The sequence below is a fragment of the Amphiura filiformis genome, chromosome 3 (genome assembly GCF_039555335.1).
Source record: "Amphiura filiformis chromosome 3, Afil_fr2py, whole genome shotgun sequence".
Lineage (NCBI taxonomy): Eukaryota > Metazoa > Echinodermata > Ophiuroidea > Amphilepidida > Amphiuridae > Amphiura > Amphiura filiformis.
The window spans coordinates 50,705,728-50,726,121 of record NC_092630.1 but is presented as its reverse complement, the minus strand read 5'-3'; the positions used below and the strand labels follow the sequence as shown (position 1 = coordinate 50,726,121).

At 37.2% G+C, this 20,394-nt stretch overlaps 2 protein-coding genes across 2 annotated transcripts in view; both read right to left on the bottom strand.

The window, feature by feature from the left end:
- Nucleotides 1-20,394, bottom strand: part of LOC140148677 (MICOS complex subunit mic25-a-like) — a 358,926-nt gene that overhangs the window by 34,647 nt on the left and 303,885 nt on the right. The window lies entirely within an intron of this gene.
- On the bottom strand, nt 2,496-16,764 carry LOC140148673 (uncharacterized). The gene is made up of 16 exons (XM_072170705.1): nt 16,340-16,764; nt 14,987-15,140; nt 12,173-12,448; nt 11,269-11,474; nt 11,026-11,084; nt 9,876-10,039; nt 9,069-9,437; nt 8,646-8,887; nt 8,249-8,395; nt 5,993-6,179; nt 5,685-5,839; nt 4,691-4,870; nt 3,948-4,176; nt 3,166-3,378; nt 2,859-2,968; nt 2,496-2,754 (listed from the first exon to the last, which is right to left on the bottom strand). Exons 1-16 carry the CDS (start codon nt 16,391-16,393, stop codon nt 2,617-2,619), a joined length of 2,883 nt encoding a protein of 960 aa, XP_072026806.1. The 5' UTR covers nt 16,394-16,764; the 3' UTR covers nt 2,496-2,616.

Genomic DNA, 20,394 nt, shown 5'->3' with positions numbered 1-20,394 from the left:
TAACCGGCCAATATTAAAAGTACTCTTCTAAAGTTCTAGAAAATATAGTTTTTAACATGTCCTAAATTTTTAGCTAATTTAGATGTTTGGAAATATTCGTACTTTGGTGTTTTAGTTAATGTTATAGGTAATAGTACATTGCCTAGTTAACGTCGCTGTGTGAAAAATAACCGGCCAATATTAAAAGTACTCTTCTAAAATTCTAGACAATATAGTTTTGTAACATGTCCTAAATTTTTAGCTAATTTAGGTGTTTGGAGAGGGTCGTACTTTTGTGTTTTAGGAAGGACATGTAAACGACAGATAACACCAAAAATATGAAGAAATTATTTCCAAACCGTGTTAAGTCAAAAATCATTATGTTGCTCATTTTCAAGAATGCTGGTTTATAAAAAGCACGCCATTGTCTGATTTCGTGAACAAAGCCACACATAACATTGTTTCCTTTCGTTTCCTTTATAATCGGTTACCCAACTGAAGCTATGAATACCAGCTTTATTGCGATATCGCACATGAAAACAGTCACTTGTGCACAACTAGAGAAGATCCGATTTAATCAGTTGAGCTGTTTCAATGAGTGTTATCTTGGTTTAATAGCTTTTAATGGGGTTAAGTCCTGCAAAGGTCGAGATGAATTCTACTGTAGACATGACTGCATCATGACCCTGTAGAACAACATAATTTGTTACTTACAAAGGCGCTGGGATATTTACTTCAACCATATCAGCACTGCCAAATGCCACAATGTCGCAATACAGCATTGTATAGAAATCATAATTGACCTGTTGAAGGCTTCTTGAAGTCAACAAAGGTGTTCCTAGATCCTTTTTGAATACAAGGATTCAATTTTCTTATAAACTCTTCAATACTGGATTGCGTTCTGCTTCATACGATGCAACTCAGGGGCACATACCCCCTATTGTTGGTCATTAAAGAAATATTGCCAAATTAAACATACAACGTCCAGGCATTTATGTAAGAACACCTTCCGTCGGTGCTAGCACCACTGAATTGAAAAGAAATGGCGAAATTATGAAAAGTTGGTTTGCACAATTGCCCACTGCTATATAATAACAAGAAAAGCTCCCAATCATTTGCTGCTTGAATATAAGCCAAGACCATGGTCGAAATATATTTCCCCCTATTTATATATTGGTACAGCTATTAAAATTAATTTACACCAAAATTAATACTCCTCAACAAAAGTTTGGAAAGTTTTTTCAAGCATCTATATCTCAGATTATTTGTGACCTGTTCATATCGTGTTGCATATCAATGGATAACTACTTTATTCCCTTTACAATAACACTACATTTGAAACAATCACCTTTTACACGCCTGAGTACACGTCTTGTTAATGAAGTGGGGTCTCAAACAGTATGTGCCAAATTGACCATTATTCTGTGCAGCAAGTTGCAATCCTATATCTACACAATCTGGGACCTAATGCAATCCTCCAAGGTGACGACGCTTGCCCCCATAGAGCCAGGGTAGTCAACGACTACCTGCAGAATCAGGGCCGTTCCGACCATTAGGCCAGGTAAGGCGGTCGCCTAGGGCGGCAAACGTAGAGGGGCGCAAAAAAAGGGCGAAAAAGAAAAAAACGGGAATGGGGAAAGAAAAGGGAAGAAAAAATGACAGCGCCTCCCTTATGGGGCGCCGAATTGACCAATTCAGGATCGATTCTGCGCCCCTCCAAGTGATAAAAGTCAATTTTTTCGCGTGCTTCGCGCGCATTTCGTACAAAATAATTTACAATTTATCAATTTAAGACCAATATTCAATATCATTGTAACCAAAATTAATTAGTGGTAAGCCCTATTTGTGCACATTTGTGCTTGCTCCGCGCACAATTCTTTCAAGAATGGGGGGGAGGGGGTGTCATTATGTATCCTTATAGCCCTGAGCACCACAAATCTTATAGCTCCGGCACTGAAAAAAAACCTGATTTTCAAGGGGGTAGCCCCCCTTAACACTCTTTTGGTATGTTCTGTGGGGCGGCAGGAAGAGGCTTTGCCTAGGGCGGCAAAATCCCTAGGAACGGCCCTGTGCAGAATATGGGAGTAGAGAGAATGGAATTGCCTGCCATCAACCCAATTGAACACTTGTGGGACAGTTTGGTCGTGCTGTGCGTGCCAGAGGAGCGAATGTAACCACATTGAATGACCTGGATGAAGAATGGAATGCTATCCCACAGCAACGTGTGACCAGGATGGTGAGCATCACGAGTTGTGGCTGAGTATGGTTTTTTCACCCGCTGTTGAGGTTAGTGACTAGTGTTGTTTGAGCACAGAATAATGGTCAATTTGGCATATTCTGTTTAATTCTGTGGTTTGAGAGCATTAACAAGACGTGTACTCAGGCGTGTAAAAGGTGATTGTTTCAAATGTAGTGTTATTGTAAAGGGAATAAAGTAGTTATCCATTGATATGAAACACGATATGAACATGTCACAAATAATCTGAGATATAGATATAGATGCTTGAAAAAACTTTCCAAACTTTTGTTGAGGAGTTTGTATTAATTTTGGTGTATATTAATTTTAATAGCTATAAACTTTTGTTGAGGAGTTGGCAGCATGGATGATAATAACTCTACTCCATCACTCTTGCAAACTCAGGGAGGATAACCTGGTAAAAAATAAAGTGTTTTTCGCATCCGATTCACTCGTTCAGGAGATTGTCTAACAAAGACATGACGATGTTTACTTGGGTCATATAATCGACCTTTCAATGATGCTACATAGTCCGTAACCTGCACAATGAGATAAAAAAAAAGGATAAATTAATGTAACTCCGGTACCTTCAGACAAATTGGTGTTAAAAGAAAAGAAAGAACGTTTTTGTATATATACTTACCTTGTTCATCATTTCGTCGAGAGAGTCCTCATGAGCTCTGGCCAAGAACACTTCAGAGAGGGCTTGAACAAACCAAGAACCTTCCGTTTCACTTCTCAGTGAAAGATAACCTATTATTTATACAATTGATAGCAAATAATAGATTATTATGTAACATTGGTATATAGCTTTAGCAAATTAGGAATTGAGATACAATTGGTAGCAAATGATAGATGATTATGTTACATTGATATAGCTTTAGCAAATTAAGAATTGAATGACAGTCTTGTCAATTATACAGTTTTACCCCTGTCATTATAATACGTACCATCTGTTGTAGCATACGCCAGATGCATGTCGGCATTCTGCGGTACATCCTGCATCAAATTGTTGACGTCAACCTCACTGTCACCAGCAGAAGACGATGTGTCAGATGATGTATCGGTGGGACCTTGACTATTACTTGATGGGGACTGCTCATTGCTCGACTCTTTATTATCGTCTTCATTACCATCGGCTTCGACAGGCTGTATCATTTGATCTGAAAAGGAAAATAACTAAATGTAAACTAGGCATTGTGGGCTGTTTGTTAATCCCAGGTGTGCTTAATTTGTTTAGGTTGTGTTTGCTTTTATATTTTGAAAAAGAATGTATTATTATAATTTTAGTCACTTCATCCGAGTCAAATGTTGTGATAAATAGCTACATTATCTCATCCAATATTACTAATCATGATAAAAAAAAAAGGAAGGTTTTATTTCAAACTCTAATCGTGACCCGCAGGTCAAATTGCTAGAATTGTACATCAAACACACACAAACAGACACAATGCAATTTTGCAGGCAGCAGCTTAATCAGCGCCAATATTGCAACATTGAAACAAACAACCACACAAACATCCAATCCAACCCAACCACATCCCCCCAAGTAGGCAATGAGGATAAAGTGCCTTGCCCAAGGACACAACACGTTGGCGCGAGCGGGGCTCGAACTCACAACCTTTGTATTATGAGTCGGGCGCCTTATCCACTCGGCCACACGTGATCAAGTTGATGGGACATATCTTCCCCCCAACATTTGAGCTTTTTACTTTTCACGAAACCAACTTACCCGTTCCTCGACATGCTTGTATAAAGAAGAGTTTAGGTTTTCCTCTCATTCTTGGGCATTTGTTACCATTGAACTCCTCTTGGATGTCTTTGATCGATACCTCCTCTTCATCTTTACCGTAGATGATCCCTGAACCACCGTGACTCATAAGAACAACAACTGCCGAATTGTAGTTGGCTTGCGCGGAGTTTAAGCGACTGGCAAAGGATTTGATATGGTGAACTATGTCCTACATTAAAATATTGACAAATGTACACAAGAAGTGAAATTATATTTGAATGCGAATGTATCTAACGGTAATTCAGATGTGGAGCCAAGTCACAAGACAAGATAGACAACTTACAACAAAGAGTATTAGCATTGTCTCCCGCGAAGCCAACCTTTAAAGTCGGATTTTTTGGACTCGAGGATTTGATAAACTATGAGGTAGACTCAAAGTTATTTAACATAATGTGCACAACAATATCATGTGATGAAATTGGACCAATATATATTCCACGTAGAAATAGTGATGTAACAGGGTTAATTACCATAGCATTGGGTTTACACTATTTTTAATGTATTTCCGCGTACTATAATCTGCAATTTCTGCAATCATAGATCATGTAGATTGAATACAGCACCGCTCTTTTCAAAACACTAATCTTACAGATGCGAGTGAGCACCAAGATGTGAACATTCTATAGAATTAGAAATCCATGAAATAGTGTAAACCCATTTCCATCCGGTAAATATACACATACCTTGGCAGTCAAGTCGTCGTATGATTCCACTTCATATCCAAGTTCTTGGAACAGGTGGACCATATTGGACAAATCTATATCAGATCCTGTTCTTTGTTTTCTCCGTTGATGTTTTGCAGGGAATGATAAAATGTTGATGACAATTGCCAGTCCTTTGATCTTAATCGCCATGTGGTAATGCTGTCAGAAAATACAACATACAAAATATAGAACCGAACGAGAAGGCACAAATGTGCAATATTTTGTGATAATTATTTTGGAACATCCAAGTGGTTTCGATCATTCAATCAATATTATAACGTATTATAACGTATTAAGCTTTGTTAATAACAAAGAGCTCACAAGTTACAAGTTCCTCAAAAAACCTTTTAAAATAACTCAAAACGTTTTTTACTGAATCAAAAACAATCGGATAATTATTGGTAGCCTATTTTGTTTTACCCACCTGGTTGGGTCACAATGGGTCATTTTCGTAAAAAATGGATCAAAATGCAACTTTCAAAACTGCAGCTGTTCTTACATAATAAGTCATTGTAACAAACGCAACAATGTGTAACATTGTAAATTGGGCCAGTAATGTCAAACAATATGTGGCTATCAATTAGTATTATAATTTGTTACTTTTGCGAAAAACTGTTTGAGTTATTCTAAAAAAGTGGGAACTTCGGGACCTCTTGTTATAATTCCAGTTGCTGATACTACATTACGTTCTGTTTCACAATTTTTATATCGACTGCTGGGAGCACAAAACTGCAAGTGCCTTTTCAAGAAGTCACTTGTATAATGGACTATGAGCATTGTATGTGCAAAGGTAAAGTACGGACATTCTGAAATATCCCAATCAGATTTTTATAATTGACAGCACTACACTTCTGAAATGTCCATTATGGCGTTGGCTTTACATGTACAAATTTCCAGTGCACAAATGACTGGTTTGAAAAAGCACTTTAAAGTGCAGGTTCGTGTTCCAAACAGCCCATAATTATGCTCTTACTGTGTCCTGATTTAACTGTTTATCAGTAGGTGTGGCTATTGATACATGATGATCGCGATAGGAACCCTGGCTATCTGGTACTACGTCTTGGTATTTCTTCAAACTTTCTCTTCTTGTCGGTACTGGGCGAGGTGCAGGGGGACATGAAAGTTTTACTATAGTAACATATCAAAGTAAAGAGCGAAGTCATTGAGTGTTGTATTTTTAGAAGCTAAAATTAAATGTCTTTATAAATTTCTAATCAAGTTTACGAAAGATTCATTTCATGTTTTGAGCGTTTTATAATTACATTTTTAAGGTCACTGTACCTGATGGGAGAAGACTCTTTGGTACAAAAATGAGGTCAAATTTGAGATCTGGTAAGGAATAGCTGCTTCCTTCTTGCTGAAAACGTAAAGATCCCCGGATGGTTCGAGTTGTTGACTTGGTTTTGGTGAGGATGAATACACATTTGGAAGTTAATCCTCCCTTCTGTAAGCATTTGTATCCAATATCCTGCATGAGAAACCAGGTATCAACATTATTATGTTTTGTTGAATCCAAGTGTGTAAAAATATTGGATCCAAAACATAATGCAAACCTGCAAACTATATACCGGTGTCTTTGACTTCAGTTACATGTAAACTTATGGAACATATCATTTTCCGCCATATTATGTGTCACCTAGAAAAACACAGCATCCTTTCAAATTTCCAACATGGTTTTAGATCCGGGCATTCTTGCGAATCTCAGCTTATCATTACGATAGAAGACCTTGCACACAACCTAGACAATCATTGGCAGACTGATGTTCAAATATTGGATTTTCAGAAAGCCTTTGATGTTGTTCCTCATCGGCGACTGCTGCAAAAATTGAATTTCTACGGCATACGAGGTCCCCTTTACAGTGGGTTGAAAAATGGTTAACATCAAGAACGCAGAGAGTAGTCGTAGACGGTGAAATTTCAGAGGCAGCACAGGTTAAATCTGGAGTCCCCCAAGGAACTGTTCTAGGCCCCCTCATGTTTCTCATTTACATTAATGACATAGCAGACCATATTGACAGTTTTACCAGGATAAGATTATTTGCAGACGATTGTCTCTTATACCGAGTTATTCAATCACCCCAAGATACAGAAATTCTTCAGAAGGATCTTTCCTCTCTTTGTACCTGGGCCGAAAAATGGCAAATGAAATTTAATACCGCCAAATGCAAAACTGTCAGGATTACAACCAAAAAGCACCCACTAATCAAATCGTACAACATGTGTAATGATCAACTGGAACAAGTCCCTCATCATCCCTATCTAGGTGTTGAAATATCGCATAATCTTAAATGGACTTTCCACCTGAATAATATAATTGCCAAAGCAAATAAGGCTCTCTGGTTTGTTCGTAGGAACCTTTGGCGATGCCCGCAGAAAGTTAAGGAGCAACTCTACTTCGCCCTTGTAAGACCTCATTTAGAGTTTGCCTGTGCTGTGTGGGACCCACATACAACAACAGACGTCCAAAGATTGGAAATGATACAGCACAGGGCTGCTCGGTTTGTCACCAAAAAGTACAGTAGAGCCAAGGGTTCCATGACAGAAATTCTCCAAAAATTAAAATGGCCAACACTGGAACAACGTAGAAAGCAATCTCGTTTAACCACCATGTTTAAGATACAAAATGAAACCATTGCCATACCCATACCGGATTATATTAATCGCCAATCAATGAAAATCACAAGGCAATACCATCCTGCCAAATTCAGAGTTGTCAAAACCAACAGCAACGTTTATAAATACAGCTTTTATCCTCGTACAATACAGGACTGGAACGACCTCCCTTCAAATATCCTCAACATAACTAGCACTGAAAGTTTCAAAGCAGCTATTTCCGACCACATTATGAAGTAACCCATTTTCTTTCTTTTTTGTATGTGTTTTGTTCATCCAAATCCATCATTCCTATCTCAATTAGATATTGCTTTTTGCAACGTTATTGAGTATTTTGTAGATAGATAATAATGATAAAATTGGATGCTTTACGCCCAATATTTATTGGTCTCGCTATGAGTTTTAAAATATTGGACTTGACTACGTCGCGTCCAATATTTTAAAACTCATAGCTCGACCAATAAATATGGGCTCAATCGATCCAATTTTATATCAAACTTGAAAGACATCATGCATAGAGGGTGTTGGCTCAAATTAAGTTGTTTATTTTTATGCAAATGAGACAGTTTACGCTACGTAGCTTTTACACTGAGAGTTCGGGCTTACTCTTTGTTATGCTAAAACCTTTTCCTATTTCAAGGCCATTTCTACACAGTTGAATGAGCATGGATAGAGTTTACCGCACAACTATTTGGTGCGGACTAAATATAATAATTAGTGTACTCAGGGAATGTAATGAACATAGAATAAATAGAATAAACAAGGTTTTCTGTAGTATGATTTCGGGTGAGAGGTAATGTCTAGGTCATCAAACTAACTCTCCTGGCTGCAGGTTATAGTTTTAAGATGTGTTCCTGCTGTTGATAAACGAATTACAATGTTTTGTTTTGCAATAATAATTGTGACTTCGATGTCAATTGTTACCTTGTCTCTTTCATCTGCTTCCCAGGAGCCGCCTGGTCCCGCATTAGTCAGGGTGACGTGGAGTGCTTTCCTGTTTGCCTTCACTTCATATTCTGCTGGCATTGCACATGGATAACCACCATACCTTGATTCCTCCAATATAGTCTCCTGTCAGTAAAAGTAAATTATCACAATGGTAGTCCAATACCGTAGTCCATATGATCCAGACATAATGATTTGGGCCATTCCTATATGTATTACGGATGAAATCAAAACTCGACGGGCGGTTGACCGCCGGTTCCGTCCGGTTGCTATTGTTCTAAACAATGGGAGTTTTGATTCCATCCCTTAGATAATACTGCGTTAATAACAAACGGAATTTGATCGCTCCATGATCTCACAAAATTATGTTTATTACCTTTTCTTTATCCTCTCGAACGGCGTATATTTTGACGTATACATACTCTGCTCCAGGAATGTCAATTGGTGTGAGAAATACGAGGATCTTGCGGTCCACCTTCCTCCGCCGTATCAGGAACGAGAAACGTGAAAAATGCTGAGTACTCAGTATGAGTGAGTTGCCAACCAAGTCAAGTTTCATAGATGAACGAACTGGTTGGTTTCCATCGTAAACTTTCACCCATGTCTCACCACTCGTCTCTAAAAAGACATAACAAACAGTCATCGAGATAAGGCAACATAACGTTTAAAACATTGAAGTTTGACAAATGAACCAAACTACACGACGTGCTCATAAATATAACAATTGATACCTTTTGTGGAGAGAGATCGTTTTGATCATGATAACAACATACTAAACCGAATATACTAATTAACATACCTATAGATTTCTCGTTGCACCATACTTGAATATATTTCAGCTTGAGGTCCAGCAGCGTACATGGCACTGCAAGTTGCACATGTTTTTGAAATGTGATTCCGTCTGGACCGCATCGTATGATTGGTCCCATTACCATTTGGTCTACTCCGATTGGCGGATAGTCTTCAATCCAGCATATGCCTAATGTTAATTCCTTTATAGAACCCAATGGCAGTGCGTCTGGTGGAATTGTGAGAACAATCTTGGGATCATTAATTTGCATCGTGCCTCCTTTGATATCCATGTAAGAGATTGATCGTGGTCCAACCAGATCAGGAAGACTTATACTTGGTCTTGGTCTTGCAGAATCAGGATGAGCATAGCTATATTCTGTATAAGTAATATACATAAACAAACTTAGTAAGAAAATAAATAACGAAATAAAAGATATGCAGAATAGCATTTGATCGACGGATTATTATTGTTATGTAGTCTATGTGTACTCACGTAACAGTTTTCAAAACGATTATGCACTGCAAACAATATTTTACTCAACATTGAGTAAAAAGGTCACAACTCAACATTTGAGTAAAAAATTACTCAACATTGAGGTCATATAGGTCACAACTCAACAAATGAGTAAAATATTACTCAACATTGAGCGCTTATTGAGTAATTTTTTACTCATTTGTTGAGTTGCGACCTATATGAGGTCAATATTGAGTAATTTTTTACTCAACTGTTGAGTAGTGACTTTTTTACTCAATGTTGAGTAAAATATTTTTTGCAGTGTAACAGAAACTTGCTATAATAACCTATTATACTTACCAAGTTCATCTTCATCTGATGATTCACGAGTTTCATCTTTATCACGTAATGACACCATGGTGACATCGTCAGGGCGATTGTCGACGTTGGTATAAAAATGTCGATGCTCGTCGATAAATTGCACCAGCTTTACATACCGTCCGTGTGAAGTTTTCAAAGGGGATCTGAAATGGAATTGGATTCTTTGCTTTGTCTTCACAAACTTTTACGTAACATAAATGTCATGATAATAATATAATGGTATGTTCTGGTGATCATGGTTATTGGCATTCTGGTAAAACTTAACCAACAACATCATTCATAAGCATTAGGTGTACCTAGCCATGAACTTTCTGCTGCACACGAAGTCGGATCTGGTAGGATCTGGTTAGGTATTCATCAACATTCGTAAACACTCTTAGTTAGTCGTTTGTCTCGTTTGATAATTTCCAGTAGTAAGGAGCAACAATTTAAGGTTTTAGCTTTCGTCAGCTATATGACTATGACGAAAATGACGCCAGAGTCCTGAAGAAGTCAGAGTCAACAACATAACATTCATAACCAACCCCTAAGGTTTTTCATCCGGCAAAATCGCGCGTGTTTACGCCCAAACGACTTAGGCTTATCGCAGATCCATCATTTGCGCTCATTTTGTGATCAAATTCCTCAAGCACCTTAACACCTGTGGGTAAGACCAACCAACAAAAATGACCATAGAAGGGGGTAGCTGGTGAGCACACCATAGATTTCTACAGTACATCCATGATTTTCATTTCACTCTTGTAAAATTATCCCAACAATAGTCGACTTTTTAACGTTATGTTACGTTACGAAAGACAAATTCTTTTCGTATTTAGGAGAAAATCCGGTCAAAATGACATGTTCGTAAAATTTTAGCCGAAAGCAAAATTTGCATAATTATTATATTTCCCAATATTGCGAGGGCGCGATCACGTTATGACGTCATAACAACATTTTGAGGGGGATGTTTGTACTTATTTTGGTATAATTGGATAGAGGGGATCCAAAGCTATACATTGGTAGGTACCAAATAATTATAACGATACATGAGTATATAGGATGAGTTGCAACAATCCCCTCTTCGTAGTTTGTCTAATAAAATGTGGCTTAGTAGAACGAAGTTTAAAAAACGAAATTCGTAAGGACGTACCTTTCTTCAACATGTGATTTTTCGTACGCATGCTGGTAATCAGAGCTAATTGCGAGCTCCTGTGGGGTAAAAAGATTTTAAATTTGTAAAAAGGACGTGACATATATACATTTCCTTTAGTTCCATGCTTTCGCCGGTTTGTGTCCTATGAACTATAAGTGTCTTAGCTTGTCTTTATTATAACAGAAAGTGACAGACGGCTAAAATATATAATAGTTACATTCAAGAAAAATGAGAACTTACCACATACTTTTCTAGCAGTTCGGCTAGTGTTGTATTACCTGCCTTAAGAGCCATAGAACTCGGTATTTCTCCGTTTCGATTCTGCGTAAGAGCTCCTTGTAATGCACCAGGCCATGACAGGAGAAGTGAAGTCAATCTACTCAGACCGTATTTGGCGGCAAAATGCAGGGCGGTTGGATATTTGAAGGTGGACATCACATTCATTTCTAAGATAAAGTATATTAGTATATTCATATAAAATATTATACTGACCAGGCTGGACTTTAAGCACAATTTTGCACACTAGACTGTGACCCCTCTTAAGTGTTTGGAGAATTGCGCAAGAAGTAAAGTGTTTGGAGAATTGTGCAAGGAGTTAAGTGTTTGGAGAACTGCGTAAGGAGTTAAGCGTGGAGAAAGCAGCACCATTTCTGTATGAAGATTTTATACGCAAAGGATTTTACGTAGAGGATTATAAATGCAAGTGTACAGTGGAGTTCGCTGAACAGTGATTTTCGCAGGACATGTGAACATCATAATTATGATCACCAAGAAGAAGACTGTCGGCTATTAATTAATTAAAAGAGTGATTTTATTTGTTATATTGTATGTGCATTTGTTGTCACGTATCAAGCATATTTTCCTTTCAATTAAAGACTTAGATTTTGTTAACTTAATCAAACAGTGTATTTTTGTTGTGCATTCAAGTGAATTCGGGTGAAAGGTGATTTTAGCCTTGCATCATTACGGCTCGTAACAGTGTCTTCGGCATCAAAATATCCAGACCGTGACAAGAACTGGTGATACATGCAGGCAAGCTGATGTTCCGGTACGGAGTTCATTCAGTGACATTAAAACTTTTAAAACGCTCATATAATAACTTTGTGGGATTAATACCCAACAGTGACAACGTGTGTAACCTTACCTGTGGGTTGGACTGTTCCAATTACGCGTTGAAATCCACCAAATGGCATATTATCTTTGCTCATGGTACTCAATTTCTTATCAAGCAAGTTCCAGTAAGGTTCTTCAACTCCTGCAGCATCACACATGGCCTTCAATGGGTCATTGATTGAATCCATAACGTCAGCGAAGTAATCTGTAGCTCCCACTATTCTCAGATTGACACTACCAAGTCGCTTATCTTGTGCCCCATAGTAGGAAGATACAATGGTACATGATGTGGAGCCGGGTAGAAGACCTGCAAATAAACGCACTACATCTTTTAGTACATTCTACAATCTATGATCCCAAAAAACGGTCATGTGCAAGCTGAATTGAATTCTTCCAATAGACTTGTTTCTTAAAATTTAAAATCATATGGTACTTATATACTCCATTGTGTTATGTTATGTTTTAGTTTAGTTTACCATGTGTAACAAAGTCAATAATTTAGTTATATCATATTAAAGAAGGACCGGCTCATGTTTGATTCTTAAGTATATTGTTTTGCTCTGCTTAGACCAGATTTGGTTATATTGCATTATATCTATAGGCTATAAAATATATTACCTGTACTGAAGTAGAAAGAGATATGAACTACACCTAGAGAGGCTTACTATATCTGTAAAATGTATGCAAGTTACCAAGTACCATATCAAGAAGCATTCAGTGGATGGAAGCACTCTGGCTCGCTTTAAGGACATGCCTCCAGAGAAGAGAGCGACATCTGATACTGAATGAGACGTGTAAGTACAAACTGACTGTGCAGGCCTTGGCTTTAAAAAGAACCAGAAACTAAAAAAGGATATAAAATCCAAAAAACACAAGAAATGCGTGACCAGTCTTGCCAAAGATGTAGATGAAGTTGGCATGCCGGTATACCTATATTATGGACTGTGCTAGGTCAACATTCACTTCCTGGTAAAACTACTATGTCTGTGGACATCTGAGCTATTGTCATTCCATATTATTAATGCCATCCACGACCAACTGCCACCCCTGCAAACATTTGGGGGAAGACTAACCTGGGATCGATCCTGTCAGATGATACCAAATTAGATTCCGAACTGTAGATGGTAAAATCTACCGGAACCCAGTTTTGCCTATTCCAAAGGGAGATGCAACCAATATCTTACAAAAGACTAATGACTAAGAACTCTTGATGGATGAGGAACACAAACAAATAGTCTTCCCTCCTTAAATAACTGAGACAGCAAAGCGTTCAGGGAGCACACCACTAAATCAATGCGCCAGTTCTCTTGATGTGAATGTCACAGAGCACTTAAATTTAAAGTGTTTTACTCAAAACATTTTATATTTCAAGAAAAAGATAAAGAACTCAATTTTATGAACATCAAAAAAACCCTTGAAGGGAGCACACCACTAAATCAATGCGCCATTTGTGCAACCCTACTGAGTTCCGGTAAAATTCAGAAAGTTTTTGAGGTATTATGGGCTGCTCTTTGGACTAATAATGAGTAGCGAATTATAGCTTAAATAAAAGTGTAACGCCTGTGCATGAATTTGAATCACTAAAAAAGTCGCATTTTTATAATTATCGAGAAAATAGGTCCGCGTATTAAAAAATGGGCAGAAACGGGTTTACAGTCATGAGAGCATGTCAAAAACAGTGAGGGCGCTGTTTAGCGGCTCCTACCGGGAAAACGAGGTGGAAGACTACCCATACATTGAAACATATGTTAAACTTCCATCGATTTGCAATCGACTGGTTATCATTAAAATTCTCAGAAAGCGCCGAAAAGGCCTCAAAACGAATCAATAAAACTGGTGTTTTTACACGTATTTCAATGGGACGATTATTTAGTGGTGTGCGCCCTTCAGATATCACCATCTATTCTGAAACAACAAAAACGGTTGTTATCATCGAATATACTGTCTCGATGGAGGAGAACATGTCACACGCCTATGCAAGAAAGAAATGCAAGTATTAAAGGAGGATTTCGTGATCCTAGCATCCTCTTTTTATGACATTTTCAGTAGATATCCACGAAAAAAGCTTATTTCCAAAATTTCAGTTGATTCCGATTTTGCGTTTGCGAGTTATGCATGATTATGTGTATTACACTGTTCCATAGACAATGTGTTGTAATTTCGTTCTGGTGCACCAGAACGAAATTCAAATTTTGCGATATTTTTGCTAAACGAATTAATCTGCAAGAAATATTTGGTACATAAACATTATGTAGCCAGAGGTATCCAGTGGTGTAAAAATCTCAACTTTTTAAGGAAAAGTGGGGGATGAGGCTGTGGATCACGAAATACCCCTTTAAGAACTTGCAGCCGAATGTGAAAACAGAGTCTGGTGCACCTACTACTTCCCAAGTTGGAAACAGGGACTACTGCTAGAATACATCACTAAGCAAATGCATTGCTGCACTTGGAGTTCAAAGTCGAAAGAGGAGACGGATCGTGGACCATGTGGACCAAAGACTGCACTTAGAGGCATGCAGTTACATTTTATAGTTATGATTGGTTATGCCGTAACAATAAGTCATTCCAACAGATGGACCTTATATCAACACAAAGAACAATCTCAGAGGGAAGGGGTACCCACAAACCGGTTTAAGCCACCAAAGTCTGGTCCGCAGTCCAGAGACCTCAGGGACAAGTCTTAATGTATATAATCCAAGACGAGGAGAAAATGTACAGTACGCCTTCACAGAGTGATCCATAGTGGAGTACTCATCTTAATATCCGTGAAATAAGGCTCCAAAGGTGACTGCGTTGATGTTCTACCAATGAATAACTTCCCTCTCTATATTAATATACCTCTTACCTGTTGGAAAGTTGACCGACAAAGTAAATATATTGAGCTTAGTTGCCAGCACTTTGATTGATTTTCGGTCACCCTGGAAGACTACTGCGCATGTATATTGTGAGTGCATTTTTATCCGTGGATTCTTAAAGATGAAGAAGAGTTTCTGGTCACTCTGCAATGTAAAACATACATACGAAATAACTTTAAAAAAATATAAATAGATCGTTTTGATATAGCATTACATACAGTTGCATTTGAGCTTATTTGCTGTCCTTGTAATGATAATTATGAAAACTGGTTTTGCTTTTGATGCTTCCTGTTTGATGCAATTTTGTTTGTAGCATATGGGTCAAAATGTGAAACGCACAGGAAACCAAACCGTGCTTAACTGCTTATGTCTGTCAGACAAAACAGTATCAAATAATTGCAATAGCAATGCAATATAAAAATCAGATTTCAAATACTTCAAAATATAAAATATATCACAACAGAAACACAAAAATGTCGTAAAACTTTACAGGTTTGATTGTATTCGCCGTATAGAAGTAGTGATGTAACCGGATTAATTGCCATAGCAATGGGTTTACACTATTTTAAATGCATTGCCCCGCACTATAGACGAATCCAACGAGCCAAGTGATGGTCCGAATTCAGTCGGCCATTACTGGGTCCCGCCTGCACCAAACTGGTGTTGTTGCCCAATTGGGTGGATTAAATCCGCTTAAAAATCGATGTTGAATTATATTGTGTTGTAAACGTTCATCATTCTTTTGTCTACGTGTAACACGGTTGATGGAATGCAGTTTAATATCCCCGCCAAGGCCACATCATTTCACATTTTAGGTGGGATAGACCTAAGGGGGGACATGCCATTGAGGTGTAGGAATGCGCGAAAATGGATTCGTCTATACATACCGATAAGCAAGCTGCACTAATCACCTGTGTATGTGTACAATGATAGATCAACTACGATACCGCGCTCTTTTCAAATACACAAATCTTACAGGTGCGAGTGATCAGCATGATATGTGAGCATTTTATTAAATTACGATCCATCCATTCTTTGATCATCTGTGTGCAATGCAAAGGAACGGCGGAACGTCTAGTGCAATGCAATGTAAACACATCGCTATGGTAATTAAAATGAACAAATGAATAAACTTGCTGAACTTACGGCGTTGTTAATTGTCGTTGATTTATATACTAACATGAATAAGGAAATGAATGTCGAATTACATGTGTGATATCAGTCAGTCACATAATATGACAGGAAAATACATTTCACTTCCTCGCTTCTTTTGAAAAATGTTTAACTTGAAATTGAGACTTAAGAACAAAACAGTCAGCAATAATAGAAATAGACATACTTACCCCGCATTGAACACTCGTTGGTGAGATTGTGATCTCGTCAGTGTTTCCAGACATTTTGATTTCGCAGCTTTATCCAAGTACCAAAGGGTTCAACAGCAACGTATAATGGGCCCATTCACCACTAAGATCAAGAACACTTGTTAATGTTTGCATAGCATATTATTGTGTTCTTGGACTGCAGAAACAGTGTGTCAGTCGACACATTTTTGAATCATATTCTCATCTTTGTCTACATTTCCATACTTAGTTCATTGTCAGTGATTGAACTCCATAATACTCTATCTATCACTAAATTTTGTAACCAAACAGTTCTTTTAATCCATTGTAACCTTAATGACCGAAATGCAGGTCAATGGGAAATATATTGTGCGTCAAATGTCATAATAATAGTGATCATGTGTATATATAGCCTATACTGTTAGTACTAGTAGTGTACTGGGTGAACTTCCAGTTCCTGGTTTCCGTTCTTCGTTGCACCTGATTGAACAAAATTATTATGATATGATACTGATACTGAATAACACCGGTTTTTTAATAATAGGTCTGGTATGAACTTTGTACTCCATGCAATCGTGACGGTAGAACATTACCATGATTACCTCCGTATAATCCTATCACATTATAATCATGATAATTTGTGGTTAAAAAAACAACAACAAAAACGTACATTTTATAAAGATCCGAAAAACTTTTTAAAAGATTCTGTATCATAATAGTCTAATACGCTCTAAATTCTTAAGAGTGAAAAAGTCAATCCTCCTCGGAGTGACTCTTCGGGTCAATCGAAAAGATTGACATTTCAATCTACCAAGAGTGAAAATCACATATTTTCCTCCATTCGAGTAAAATTTTCACTCTGCAAAGAGTTTGAGGTTTATTTATGTTTATTAAATTTAAACGCACTCGAGAATCGAGAGAGATTGTGCTGAGGGAACACTCTGTGAAAAGATTGAAAATTTCACTCTAAAAAGATTGAAATTTCACTCTTTGCAGAGTGAAAATTTTACTCGTATGGGGGAAAATATGTGATTTTCACTCTTGGTAGATTGAAATGTCAATCTTTTCGATTGACCCGAAGAGTCACTCCGAGGAGGATTGACTTTTTCACTCTTTGGAATTTAGAGCGTACTTTTGTAATATTGTCAAATGTTATTGAATAAGTATTTTATCAAACATTTAAAAATATATATTGTCGAGACTTAATTAGCATTATGTTACAATGTTTTGGGGCAATTTTTGAAAGAAGGTCTATTAAGGGAAGGGGTATGAACGTTTGGACAGTATTTATTGTGGGACATTAGAGCACATCAGACATATCGAATTGCATTCTGAATACGAAGAATGTCCTTCTGATATCAAATAATTTTGATTTTTTGAAATTCACAATGTAATACACATTTTATGGCAAATCATTAAAAATTGATATTTTTGATATTTAACAGTACTCGAAGTAAACTTTATAAATCTGATGATCTATACTTAAAGTGTATGTACAGGGTGATTTAAAATGAACTGTACCCAAATTCAAAAATTAACATAAAATACTTACCGACATTTAAATAATTTGTGTTTGTACGCTGTAACAGGATAGTATGTTTCCTATTATTGGTGAAAAAATTATGTCTTTACCTCAAATGGTTTTGAAGAAAAGTACATTTTTATAAAACACACCAATTTTGTTACTGCGGTAGAGAACGCGGATAATTCCAGTTCCATGTGTTGGTCTAAAAATGGGATGATAAATTGAAAATGCGATATCTTCTGACTAAAGCCACTTATTATCACAATTCAAAATTTCTACTACAGAACACTTATTACTGGTTTCTATGATAGTTTTTTGATATGTACAATCTCCGCGAATATATATAAAAAATGGGTTAAGTTGGGTACAGTTCATTTTAAATCACCCTGTAGGTGGGATGAAAAGCCGACGATCAATTGAAAATTTTGACCTTTCGTATTGAAGATATGGATTTTTTTCCCAAAACACCTTAAAAAATAGGTCTTTTGGGAAATAAAATCCATATCTTCAATATAAAAGGTCAAAATTTTCAATTGATCGTCGGCTTTTCCTCCCAGCTACATACACTTTAAGAATATATCATTAGATTTATAAAATTTACTTTGAGGACTGTTATATATCAAAAAAATGAAAAATATCAAATTTTAATAATTTGTCATAAAATTTGTATTATATCGTGAATTTCAAAAATGAAAATTATTTGATATCAGAAAGACATGCTTCGTATTCAGAATGCAATTCGATACGTCTGAGGTGCTCTCATGTCCCACAAAAATACTGTCGAAACGCCTTAAGGCAGCTGTGTACTCTCAGACATGCATGTAGTAAAAGTGCCATAACTTTGTAATTATTCACGCAAGACATATAAAAGTATACATTTTTATAAAGGCAATACATCAATGAATCTTAATATAAATACAGATTTGGTGTAAAAACAACAATTATGAAGAAAATCACAAAAAAGTGAGCTTTTGGCAATTTTTGTTCGGTACATCATAACAAAAAAACACTCTTTCCAAAAATTTTTGTTTTGTTTTTTTCGTAATCTTGAGACACCATTCCAAAAACAGTTTTTTTAGTTTTTTGATATTGGCCTTATTTTTGAGATATTGACCATATAAGGCATCAAAATGAACTTTTAAAATTCACAAACGCCTATTTGCACAAAATGATGCCTAAAATCGGAAATAGAACAAAATATTAAAAAATGAGAAAACCGTTTCTTAAGTCGGGCATGATTTTTATGATGAGCATAATTGCTTACCTATAGATACTGTATTTATTGAGTTATCGTGTACCTAAATCGTCATTTTACCGAGAAAATGAACATTGAAATAAAGGCCGTTGAAGTTTAAAGTGGTCACATTTTGCACTTTGATCGAAGCTCACAGGAGAATGCGACAGTTCTCGTTTTTCTACCTTACATTACGTAAACATCAGGTAAATCCACAGCCCCTTGAGAAGTTTGGGCGAAATCTATTCATATCTTGATGTTTAAATCGGGGGAAAGAACTTGAAAAAATCACATTTTATCAGCTAAAACGGAGCCATTTGACCGCTAGGTTTTTATGAAATCAGTGCTTCCGTGGCGCTTCCATAAGATGCGCCGCGCATACAGATAAGCGTTGCGTATGCGTAGCGTATCTGTGCGTTAACATATTGCGCGTCTACAAAACGCGATGCGTTGGTGCGCGCGTATACCCCGATGGTACAACAAAGATTTTCTTTCCTTTTAAATTGCGGAAACGAGTGAAATAGTGAAATAAAATCCATAAAATAGAGCAGTTGGAGTTAACAAATCTGGATTTTCTTTCCTTGTATTTATAAAAAACATAACAAAGTAAATACATTTCAAAAAAGCTCAATTTCGCGAAAGAAACAATGTCTAGAGTACACAGCCGCGTTAAACACCGTTTTATAATAACAAAATAATGACTCGGTATTTCTGATAAACAACCTTTTGCAACCTTTTGAAAATAAACCAATCACAGATGCCGTATTTTCCACTAGTCACCAGCTAGAAGCTCACACAGCTCTTATGATGCTATGCACTCAACCGTGCAGTGTAAACAGAGACTCATATAGAAAGGTTTCTATACAAAAATGATTCTCTTATAAACCATTATGCGCACAGTTTCCACCTCGATAGTCGATACACCTGAGCACACATTTTCCTCCAAGAGCTTCTAAACAGAGAACAAAAAGCAGTGAATGTCTCCACCACAGGCTTTGATTACACTACACGGTTGAGTGCATAGCAATGTGAGAGTTGTGGAGCTTCTAGCCGAAAAATGGGCCTCTTTGATTGGTTTTAGTCGAAACCTTAAGTGTTCCCTTCATCCAATCAGAATTTTTTTTATATCAAACGAAAGCTACCCCTCCCCCCTAAAAACACTTCTATAGTCACTAGGTTAACAGGCATCAGCCCAGTCCCTCCGCGATGGCAGGGGCGGATTTAGGGGGGGGGGGGGCGCAGCCGGCGCGCGCCCCCTCTATTTTTTGACTAGCAAAAGGCGCCGGCCTAACTTAAAAA